This window comes from Suncus etruscus, chromosome 17 (assembly GCF_024139225.1).
Source record: "Suncus etruscus isolate mSunEtr1 chromosome 17, mSunEtr1.pri.cur, whole genome shotgun sequence".
In the NCBI taxonomy this organism is placed as follows: Eukaryota; Metazoa; Chordata; class Mammalia; order Eulipotyphla; family Soricidae; genus Suncus; species Suncus etruscus.
The window spans coordinates 27,696,762-27,709,450 of NC_064864.1; the positions used below are offsets into that span (position 1 = coordinate 27,696,762).

The 12,689-nt window shown below is 33.1% G+C and overlaps 1 protein-coding gene and 1 pseudogene across 4 annotated transcripts in view; one reads left to right on the forward strand and one right to left on the reverse strand.

Annotated features, from left to right (window-relative positions):
- Nucleotides 1-11,025, forward strand: part of CCSER2 (coiled-coil serine rich protein 2) — a 124,402-nt gene extending 113,377 nt beyond the window's left edge. For 2 of the 4 annotated variants that reach the window (XM_049790645.1, XM_049790648.1), the window contains one exon: nt 9,296-11,025. In XM_049790645.1, coding sequence (XP_049646602.1) covers nt 9,296-10,099 — 804 coding nt within the window. In that variant the 3' untranslated portion in view covers nt 10,100-11,025. Of the gene's footprint in view, nt 1-4,132; nt 4,173-9,295 lie in introns of all 4 variants that reach the window. The other 2 variants (XM_049790646.1, XM_049790647.1) reach the window with 2 other exon arrangements.
- LOC125995239 (uncharacterized) lies at nt 4,459-4,577 on the reverse strand (annotated as a pseudogene).
- Nucleotides 11,026-12,689: the final 1,664 nt, after the last annotated feature.

Genomic DNA, 12,689 nt, shown 5'->3' on the forward strand with positions numbered 1-12,689 from the left:
CTACCATTTTCATTTCAGCTATGGAGCAGCACTGTTCTGCAACACAACTTTTAGGCCTGTTCTTTGGCTTTTCTAGGTTAAATCTTCTTTCTCTACATCTCCTGTCAAAAATTGATGCTTTGATTCCCCATAAATAAGATGCAGTAGTCCGTAGTCACCTACAAGACATTTACATTGAAGTCTTTTACTAGGTCAAGTCTTATGATGTATGCAGCAAAGGGAGCTGACTACAGGATGACCATTGAGATTCTGGAGATTCTGTTTTTTGTTTTTTGGTTTTTGTTTTTGGGCCACACCCGGCAGTGCTCAGGGGTTACTCCTGGCTGTCTGCTCAGAAATAGCTCCTGGCAGGCACGGAGGACCATATGGGACACCAGGATTCGAACCAACCACCTTTGGTCCTGAATCGGCTGCTTGCAAGGCAAACGCCGCTGTGCTATCTCTCCGGGCCCTGGAGATTCTGTTTGTGAAAAGTGGTGACTAGAATTTCCTAGATATCTATGTTCACAGATTTTTGATAGGCCTCTCTGAGCTTGACAGGTCCCTTTAGAGGAGAAATGTTTTCTAAACTGCTGACTCTTTAGCCCGACCTTTGGAACAGCTGAAGCAGTTTAATATTAAAATTATCATCATCATAATTATTTCACTATAAAATAAAGAGGAGAGGATAAAGAATTATAGGGGTAAATCTAGTGGCTTTTAGAGGATTTTAGAACTGTCCCTTCCTTCTACATTCATGTTAGTCAACTTGATTCTTAGTGCTAATTTTTAGAAAATTAAATTTTATAAGTGATGGTAGATTTGAATTTTTCTACAGTATTATTTAACTAATACATTCATATCCTAAAAATCAGTGTAAGTGAACTGTGTTTTTATTTAAACACTGATACCAGATTTGCTTTGTTACTAGTTACTTTTCACTAAGATTACCTGTTTGACTAGTTGTTTGTTCTTTGTGACCAGAGAAATAGTACAAGAGATAATACACTTGCCTTACATACATCCACATCAGCTGCAAATGGGTGTCGAATCTGAGGCTTCACATATTGGTCCCCTAAAAACTGCTAGTAGTCAGTCACTCCTGAGTACAGAGTCAGGAATATAGCTCCTGTGAATTGTCAGCTTTCAACCAACACCTTCCCATAAAATAAATAGTGCTTCAAATTAAAAAAAAAATTTTTGTTGTTTTGAATTTGTTATAAGCAAAAAAATATTATATATTCAGGGAATACATAATATTTCAGGCAACATTTTACTATCCTCAATCTAGAAAGCTGCTCAAGCCAAGGATTGTCCTGGTGAATTTAAGGTTAACTCCTTAATTTGAAGACAAAAGGACAATCACAATTCTTTTTCATTTCCTGGAAATATGCTGTATATTTTTCACATTCATTGTTAGTATCTAAGTATTAGTCTTTGTACTTCCAACTGTGTAAAATTAAAAAATATAAAAAAGTAATTAAAAAGTAAGTGCTTTGGGCTGGACAATGGTGCAGTGGTAGGGTGCTTTACCTTGCACGCGACTGACCTAGGATGGACCACACTTCGATCCCCCAGAATCCCATATAATCCCTCAAGCTAGGGCTGATTTTTGAGCACATAGCCAGGAGTAACCCCTGAATGTCACCACAGATGGCCCAAAACCCAAAACAAACAAAAAAAAGTGTTTTTGACAAATAAAAGACCAAAATGATCATTTTAAATAGTTTCATGCCAGGTGATATGTTTTTTAATTTTTTAGAATTTCTATTTTGAAATAGTGCTACTGACTTGTCATACCTAAAGTTACTTTTAAAATATTTTATATCTTTCTTGAAAATTTAGCTACTTTTAATTCCATTTATGTTAATAGTAGGAAAAATATTTTTTACACAACAAAAATAATATAAATGTGTTTTCTTATGTCTTAATAGCCTAGCATTTTCTTGATAAGTTGTCTGATTTATGAATTTGCCTTGTAAACTATATTCATTGTAAACTACATCCACCAGAATTACATTAAAAATGAAAATTATATTTTGGGGGGGAATGGAGACACAGCAATGATTACTCCTGGCTGTGCTCAAGATCACTTCTAGTGGATTTGGGGAACCATATGTGGTGCCAAGGATCAAACCCAGGTTAGCAATATGTAAGATGCTAAGTGCCATACCCACTGTACTATCTGTTTGGCATGAACACTTTAGTTGTTTCATTTGGAGTCTATAGGGGTTATTTCCTAAACATTTTTAATTGGAACACAATTAATTTTGCATCATAATCTAATATATATTTATTGAATTAATTATGAGTTTATATCACACATGAGTATTTAATAAGTAAATTTCAGATAAAAGATTGATGAAACAGTATTTTTGTTTTAGGATACATAATGTTCTTATCTCAACTCTCTTTATGTTCTTTTATATACTATTACGAATTTTTATGTAGTAAATAGTTCTTAAAATAGTTTAAGAATTATTTAATACATTATATAGACATATTTCTATTAATTTAATATTTTCATTGGCTTGATGCTATTTTAATTCTTTTCTATGAAGTGGATATATAACTGCACTGCAGTTTATCCTTGTAAATATTCAGTTTAAGCACGCCTCTACTATGTTAATTCATAAAATGAGCTTTATAATTAGAGTGTGTGCTTTCTAGAGTGGCAGGGTATATATTAAATGGTCGTGTTTTCATGAGGGACTCATTAATATGGAACAATATGATTGGCTCTACCATGTGACTCTTGCCAAATTTATGTGTAAGGGTAGCACCAAAATTAGTGCCTTAATGAGGAAAAAGTGACTTTTCATAAAAATAAAATATTTTTTCTTAAAAAAGAAAACCTAGGTAACATTAAAAAACTAAAGAATTTGATTTTATAGTAAGCCGTTCTTTAGAGTTGCAAATAGTAAATGTAGCCGTGCCCATTTTCACAAGTAGTCCTTTGGTAAGTGATTAGAAAATGCATCAAATATATGGTCTAGGAAGCCATCCCATTAATCTGGGCATGGGTGAGATTCTGAACACTTAACATATTGAGATGTACTGCTACACAGATTGTGAGGTCATTTTGTTATCCACATTTGTTGTTGTACGGTAGTGCCTGCAATATCTTACTCTGGATAAATGGACTGTTCATATTGGTTATGCCAATAGAATTATATTAATATGATGCTAATTTTATTTTTCTGAATCTTTATGCATCCCAGAGGTAGATACTGATGGGTTGTGTCTTGGAGATAAAGAGCTTTGAATATTAAGCATTTTACACGGATTGTGTCCATGTTCTAAATACTTGATTAAATAACTTAGTTACTTTGTGGATGGTTTGTTGTTTAACTTTTTTAAACAACTGAAAGACGTCATTGAACTTCCTCAAATTTTAATTTTTATATGAAATATATATTTTTCCTATGTAATGTATATTTGTAAATTTTCTTTAAGTTCTTTGAGCTGTAGACACCACTCTCAGATCTGTAGGACTAAGAGTATTCCTGGTTCTCAAAGAACTTAGGAATCTATGATAGAATTCATGTGAATTTAGAGCAGAATTTTTAAATCTAGTCATATCTTCCAATTTACCCTGATTTGTGGAAACTATTTACAATTAAGAACATTATATATATATGATATTGATAATTGTTAGATTGTAATTTATTGATCTTTTAATATAGTACCATGAATAAACATATACTACCAAATCTAAATTATATTTATAATATAAAAGATACTCTGAAATTATTAAAGTATTTTTTTCTTTGTAAGGAATTATCTGAACTAATCCTCAAACCTTTTAAGCTATTTGGAGTATTAAAATGTCAAATTTTTTTTGTTGTTTTGTTTGGTAAAATTTTTTAAGTGATTCCTTTTTTTTCTTTTGTGAGAAGTATTAGATGGTTCTGTAGGAATAGCTATTTGCATTAGCTGCTAAAACACTTCAGCAAGAAAAAATGGGCCCATTAAAATGTTTTGATTTTATGCAAATATATTAAAGAATATTGCTTAGAAATACACAGCAAAAGTAAAATCGTTACTGTTGGCTGCTACCCAGTCATGGCAATGCCTTAGTGTTCTGTGTGGTCTCTGACACCATTGTCCTGTCTTTTTCTTGTCTCTGCTTTCCCATTATGCCATTGGCAAGGAGTTGAGAAGTTAGTCCATTACTTCTCTGACAAAGCGTGGTACAGTACAATTTCAGATTTATTTCTGCCACCTTCCCATCACTCCCCTTTGCCCCCCAGTTTGCATGATGCATGTCGGTGCCTGCATGAATTTATAGGCATGTTAAGATGGCTCCATTACCATCTTCTTTTAAATCTTCAAAATATACTTAGTAATAATGACCATGAAAATAATTTTAAGTAATTCTGCTTCTGATTTGACATTTTTGAAATTGCCTGCTTTCTCTTTCACAAACCATGGCATAGTTTTTTGGGTTTTTTTTTTGTTTTGTTTTGTTTGTTTTTAAACCTACAGCACATGGTATTCTCAGGCGGTCTCCCATCCAAGTACTAACCAGGCCTGACCCTGCTTAGTTTCTGAGATCAGACGAGGTCGGGAGCGTTCAGGGTGATATGGCCGTAGACACCATGGCATAGTTTTAAGGATCAGTATGATGTTTCTAGCTGCCATTTTACTGCTGGTAATGCTAGAACAGAAATGTTTATAGAAGCTGGCATATAAGTATTTAGAAATTATGATGTAAATCTTTGAAATGTTATGAAATAGTTAATCTGAGGAGTTCTCAGCCATAGTGCTAATTTCCTTGTGTTTGGTGTATTGCCCCCAGCGGATCACTTGGAACCACTTTATTTACCAGAAATACTGCTCTACAATGTAACTTGAGTTTGGTGTTTGAGTCTTATATAATACACTATGATTAGCTAAGAGGAATAGGATATTATTCAGAAAGCTAATGAAAGTTAGTATTGAATTTCCACATTAAGGTTTTCAAGAGAATCATCAGATATGCATACATAGTGCATATCCTGAAAATCTGTGCACTCAATTAATTATTCATATAGCACAGAAGTATATTGCTTCATTTTAAGTTCTTTATCAAGTTCTGGATTTGCCACTTACTAAGGTAATAAGTAATAGGTAGATAAGTTCAGACATGTTGCCAAGCTTTTTTTAATCTCAGTTTATGATTTACAACATGACGCCCATTCTTAAGGTCTTATTATAAAGATGGATTCATATGAGCTTAGAATTTGGTTATCAGCACTGAAAAGAAAGGAAACTGTTCTTTCTCCATCATTTATAATAAATAAGGCATTATATTGATTTGTGTGCATGTTTCAGATTTTGTGTAATACAATTCAATGAGTTATATAAAATTATTACCCTTTATTAAAATGAATTAAGTATTTACACTTCAAAATAGCCAGGTAATTTACTATCTTACTGTTAATTAATTATAGTGTTAGAACACAAAGCCAGTTTTTCAGTCTGCTAAGTGGTTCAGTTGTGTGATAATATCTTTTTTTATGTATATTCTCTCTAAGTGCCTTGTATGTCCTAGTTCTCATTTATTATAGGAAAGTAATTAAGAATTCTTAGTGTACCTGCTATGGTTTAAAACACTGACATGTTTAATAGAAGCCTACGAGCCTTTTATTTTGTAGATACTATTTTATTATTAGGACTAAGTAAAATGGTCCTTTCCCATCTCCATCATCAAAGTCGTGCCTTGAATTGATAAACTCACTACTTTCAATACTAATAGGTGATGCTTATTGAGCTCTGTTGATGCCCTTGTGTTTTACAAGTATAATATTTTATTATTGGAATTAGAAAATGGAAAATAGTTGAGTGCTTGCTAAGATAATTCCCCCAAATGCACTCCTTTCATCCATTCAGAAATATTAGTCTTTGAGGAAAAGACATTGGAGCTTATCTGGCCATTATAGGAGGTACAGTGTTCAAGTTAAATAATCCTGTGTCCTTGTAAACATGAATTATTTAGTTAACTAATTGTTTTTCTAATACTTATTTGTATAATGTTCTAAAAGCTTATAATACTGAAAAAGTATTATAAGAAAAGTATGTTGATACTCTATTGCCAAAGAATCAATTTTGTAATATACTGTTTACTAATCTTAACATCTACAAAACATATAGTTAAGCCCATTACACATCAAATATTATAAAATTAAGCCATAACAGTAAAGATGATTAAAGCCTGATCTGTGCCTACAAGGAGCTCAGAAAGTCTAGTTAGCTTTATAAGTACTCACAGTGGACATTTAGGATTATCATTGAAGATGTGGTGCCTGCTTCAGACACTCTTGTTCATAACACCTATAATCATTGCACTGAGAATTTCTTGAATTAGAAGTGTTGAAGAATATACATAACTAAAGTTAAGACTTGAAGTTGGTGATTTCAGTTGGAAGCGTTTCATTTTTTAAATCTAAGAATGAATACTGCATTTTTAAAATATCTTTATACAATGAGTACAAACATGATTGTGGTTGGATTTCAGTCATATAAAGAACACCCCCCTTCACCAGTGCAACATTCCTATCACCAATGCCTCACATCTCCCTTTCTCAAGTTGCAAGTTAAAAGTAAAGAAACTTTACTCTTAATGACAACAATGTCTTAGTAGTGGTGGATGGGTGTTTTCTGCCTTCTCCTAATTGTGAATATTGAAATTAATGAGCTTATAGGCCTGTTTCCTAGAAGAATTTTTTTTATATAAAGGGCAGTAAGTCATCTTTAATTTCCAAAGTCAGAAACCTAGAACTCATCTTCAGTACCTCCAAAACAATAACTTTTTTTTTGAACCACTTTCAAAATCACTTCTAATTCTCTCCAGTTTTTACTTAAATATCCTTATTTTGACACAAATTTATGGCTTAACTATTATCAATAGCTTACTGTCTGGCTGTTATGTTTACATTCTCATCCCCTCCAAATGTAGTATTTACCAATTAGTCCAAAGTGACATTCTAAAATACTCATTGGTTCTTTTGTCTCATTCTTCTGCTTATAATTTATCAGTCTGCTATCTTGCACATCAAGTGATAACTTCTTAACCTGACAAGTGTTCCTTTATGTACTGCCTTTTCATACACTTTCGTACCAGTACTGTGCTCTCCAAATCTATTCTTAATTTGAAGTAACTAGAACATGCTGTGTTCTCTTTTCCTCCTTTGTATTTAGCATTTACTAGCCTTCTAGCTAGCTTGTCTATTTGGAAGACTGCTACTCATTCTTTTAAAACTGAGTTCAGATTCTGAAATTCTTGTGATCTCTTCAGCCAGGAATGTCTTCCTTTTTTCTCCCTTTTGTTGTTTCTCCCATATGTTAGTCTTGTTTGTTTCCCTGACTCTCTCCAGACCTCTCAACCACAGGTATAGATAACATAACTTTCATTGGTATGATTTTCCTATCCTTAGTAAGTATGTATACCTAGTTTGTTTTTTTTTAATGAATGATCTTGGGACCAGGAGGTAGTATTAATTCTAATGTCTAGCATGTATCTGATCCAGGTTTGATTTCTGGCATCAAGTGGTCTCTCCAGAGCACCACTGGGTATAGAGCTAGAGACCCCTAGCACTGTCAAAGTGGCCCAGGTACCCCAGTAGGGCTGAGCAATACCACATCCTCAGGCCCTTGCATAATCACCAGTTCCTAGTTGGCTGAGAATTGTTGATGGGGGGCCCTAGACCTCCTGAGCTTGGCATGGCAGTACCTCTCTCCCATCCCCAAAGAAGAATGATGTTACATATTTCTTCTGTTGATTTTATTATTTGTGAAAATGTGGACTCTTTCATTTTGTAATTTGAATTCATTCTAAGGATGACAAAGAGCATAGGCACATTAGTGAATGTGAGCAAAATGGATTGTTAACAATTAATGCAGTATTAATGCAGTAAGGTGTTTGAAAATTTGTGCAAATTGTACTACAAGGTGATAGAGAACATGTCTACTTGGTTTGTGGAAGTTAAAAGGCAGTTTGTCACTCAGTTTTCCAATGGGTAATTAATGATCATCCAGCCTGTAGTTAGTAGCCAGTTCTACAATTGTCACTCATCAGGAGAATGTTGCTTCCTTGGCCCCTTATGTAGTCATTGCTTTTGAGACTTTTTTTTTTTTTTTAATTTAAGAGAATTTATTTCCAAACTAGTTTCAAAAAGTCATAAAATGAAATGTTCATTTTGAGATGGAGAAATTATAATAAACTATTGCAGTAGACTTAATTTTAAGCAACTATTTTCAGGAGCTGGAAAGAGAGTGCAATGGGTAGGACAGTATCCCACTGGAAGATTAGTGTTTTTAATTGATTATCCCAAAGTAATGGAAGTTGTATCTAAACCACATAGTAAACTCCAGAGCAGTGCATTATAAAGTCATTAGCCCTAAAAACTTTCTGCTTGTAAGTTTGCATGTTTAGACATTTTAGTTTTTATGAGCAATAACTCAAAAAAAAAAACAATTGTTTTCAACTTTATCTTGATTTATTTTTGATGTAATCAGCAGTACACAGGACTTCATCTGGCTTGATACTCAGTGGTTATTTTTAATTTTATTAAATAAATGCTTCTGCATTCTTCTGCACTCTTTTTTTCCCCCATACAAATGAGAACTCTAACTGTTGTTTCTCAGTGTGATGATGAGACAGAACAAATATAACAAATAATACATTTATTCTAAAAATTCTAATAAAATATTAAAGATAGGCTGGCATTAGATAAATTTTTGATTAAGTATAATTCATGTCATCTGAGAATATAATCTTCAATTTTATCTTTATTTACATGCTGACAAATTTAATTGTTATGTGTATAACTTTTAGACACTTTGAATTAACATTTCTAGTCAAATGTATGTGTTACACAACTTTTCTTTTAAAATACTATAAAATTAGTAATATTTGATGAATATTATTTATAATTTATATTTATAAATATAATTTATAATTTATAATTTAATTATTTATAGGTTAAATCAGCAAATAATAGAAATAATTCTGGTTAAGCTCACATTGATTTTTAAGTACTAGTCAATTAATATAGTAACATTTGTTTGTTACAGTGAATAAGTACTCTCTCCTTTAATTTTACTTTTTGATATTATTGTTTGCTGCCTGTATTCTTTTTTGTTTGCATTATCATTCATATGTGTTCCATGAATTTATTTGAATATATTTTATATTTTTAATGAAATCCCACATACTACTTATATTAAAATATATTAAGTACAAACAGAACCTAATTGGATTCAAATTGGATATTAAGTCTTGGTAGCATTTATAAAGTAAATCTTTGTTAATTTTTTTATTTTATTTTAATAGCCTCAAGTACTACAGTGTTCCAGCAGCCTTCCCAGACCCACAGACCACGCCCAGGGAAAACTAATAAAACCACAACATATCGAGGTCCACAGTGAATGTACAGTCCCGGGCATACATCATGGTGTTGTACATCTGGACAAAAGTTTTACACCTAGCTTAAAACAAGGCAACCATGGTTTAGGAGAACATCGTTTTTCTTCAAGCCCACAGTTCACTAAGGATTTGTCGAAGGGTACATCTTCTGAAGTAAACTTGAACACAAACGTGGATGCTCAAGAGCCTTATTTGGCAACTAATCAAAGTAACGATGAGCAGTTAGTAGACACTTCTCTTCAGACACTTCCCCAGTCAAGTATAGAAGATCAGGCTAAGAGAGTTGGAAAAAATCATTCTTCACCGGAGGTCTACACGTGTCAATCTAAGTCTTTGCAGCATTTTAAGCCATCCATGTTGAATTCTTCAGTACCGACTCCAGTTTCAGAATCATCATCAAGTAGAACTCCCACTTGTAAGAAGTCACCAATAATCACATCATACGATTCAACGAAACTTCACTCAACAGCTAGTCAAATAAGCCTTGCAAATTCAAAAGTATCTAAACTCCGTCCCCCTTCTGGCTCTTTCAAACAAAAACAATTGAGCGCCCCCCGAACTGAACCTCAAACTATCCAAGCCAAGACAAGCATTCCAAGGCCACTAATAAGAAGAAAAGAAACCATTCAGAATCCAAATGGCAATTTGAATTCTGGGGATTGTTTGGCCTATAACCGTTATTCTCGTCTTCCTAAACCAAAGATACATTAACTACTTAGCCATCACCTACCAATTTGTTTTTGTTTTCTTTCTTTCTTTTCTGTAATGGCTTTATGTACAATTTCTATTATGATGATGGTTCCTTTGAAAGGCTGTGAAGATAGTTTAGCTCTTCAATTTTATATCCTGGTTGAAGTATATAGTATTTAAACATATTTGTCTCAGGTGAACATAAAGTTTGCTTACCTTTTTCAGAGGCCTATAGAAGATTCCAATCATGTTATCCACCTCTCTTCACATCATAAAACATTCAATATTCCATTTAGCAGGCAAGAAATGTCTGTTGCTGATCAAATTCTCTTTGGTCTGTTTTAACTGTGATTCTGCAAGTTTCATCCTTTTACACTTAATTTCTCCTGTAAATATGGCTATAAAAAATTGGTGATAATGGAAGGCGATAGTTGACGGAGTTTTGGCCATTGATTTGTACATTTAAAAGGTCTATGCAAAGCTCTGTAATTAATAAAGGAGATCAGGCTTTTAATGAAAAATCTATGTAAGCTTTATTTTTCCTTGCTGGGATCAGGAAGCTAGTAGTCTCAGTATTTGTTTATCAGGCAGATTACTCACCCTTAAAATATCTCATATTACATATAAAGTTTAACATATTTTATATGCATACAAACCTATCATCCCATTTTTTTGTTGTTTTAGCTATTGGATAAAGTTTGGAAAGCTTAAGATACATCTTGTAACCTATACCTAAAGAAGTATTTATTTGTAATATATGTCAGTAAGAGTTTTGCTAGTGATTTAGTTTGAACCCTACAGGCTTAAGGATCCATGGTAGCTATTTTGAAGTTCCACTGCATATATTTTAAATTAAGTCTTAATCGTAATAATTATATTTATTGAATTACTGCTATTATCCGAAGACTGGAAGAACAGATTTGAAATGTTTGCACATACCTTTGATGTCTAAAGTAACTCCTTCAAATGGATGCAAAACTATCTATAGTAAAACAACTTAAGATAGCTTGAGAATAATCATAAATTTATGTCATAATAATCTAGAGAAGCAGAATTCATCTAATTTTCCATTCCATATTTATGTAAGTTATTTATTTTCTTTAAAAATAGGTTTAGGAAGAAAAATAAAATTGGACAGAAGATGCTGTAACTTATTAAAAAGTATTAGGATATGTGTCTAGGGCAATATGCTAATTTATTTTAATATGCTATAAAGATAGCTGTGGATCTTCCCAGGAACAATATGCACTAATTTAATCATGATTTGGCTCACTCCTAAAATAGGTCATTTATTCTTCTTTTCTCCCAAATCATGTCAGTTTTAGACTTTTCCTTTAATTATAGTTATTTCTTTAATTATAACTAATGTTTGGAGCTGTTTTTTTTTTTTTTTCTTTCAGCCAGATAACCTTTTAGAAAGTTGTCTTTTGATCAGCTGTGCAAAAATGTGTCAAAAGGGATTCTGGCCAAAAACCTAGTCATTCAGATTTCTGGGAACTTTTATTTTATTATTTTTTTAATGCCAGAGATTGAACTCTAGGCCGCATTCATACACTTTGCCACTGAGCTACATCTTTAGCCCAAGAATCATTTATAAAATGAAATTACTGGTGAAACTATTTTGCTTACCATTTTATTTGAAGCCATACCTGACTGTACTCAAGGGCTATTCCCAGCGCACTGGCCAGGATCAGTCCCAGTGGTTCTGGGGGACCACACAATGCTAGGGATTGAATTAGGCCTCTTGCATCCAAAACATGCACGCTAGCCCCTTTGAGCTGTCTGGCTGGCTCTGTCTTCACCTTTGGGGTGGGGCGGGTGTTTGGATCACACCCAGCAGTCCTCTGGTCCTCTGGGCTTACTTCTAGCTCTGCACTCAGGAATCAGTCCTGGCATGGCTCAGGGGACCACATGTGGTGCCAGGAATCGAATTATAGGTCAACCACATGCAAGGCAAGTGCCCTACCTGCTGTAGTAGTTTTTTGGTTTTTGTCTTCACTTTTTAGGAGACTAAAGCTAGTGATTTGATGGAAATTACCAAAGAGATGTTTGATACCATTTTGGCTTCTTGTTCCTTTATTAGGAAATATATTCAAGTAAATTTAGCATTTACTGGATATATACCATTATATTTGATAATAGGTAAGCTTCACAAAGTTGTATAATTTCATTTGACAGCATGCTGCTGTTTCACAGTCCAGATATTTTTAGTATAAAGTGATCAGACATGCAAAATAATTGCTTATTAATACAAGTGCATGTGGCAACAGCAGCTGTCAGTAGGTACCTGTGGCCTTTTATTTTGAAAAAGAAAATTGACCATATGTATTTCAAGTATGATGTTATCACATTTTATTTCCCTTAAATGAGCAATGACTAGGAGGTTTTGATTTATTTAGAATATAGAGTTGACTCTTCATGAAACATTTACAAGTTCATCTTGGAAAAGTTTAAAACTTTTTCTTTACCTTTTACTCTCTATTGTGAGGGAAATATTTATTTCATAAACTGTCAACTCCTAAAATATATTAATCCTTTGAATATTTCTTTTGCATATTTTCGCATGGCATTTGCAAAATACCCATGAGCTCAATTTCTCTGTATCTTTTTA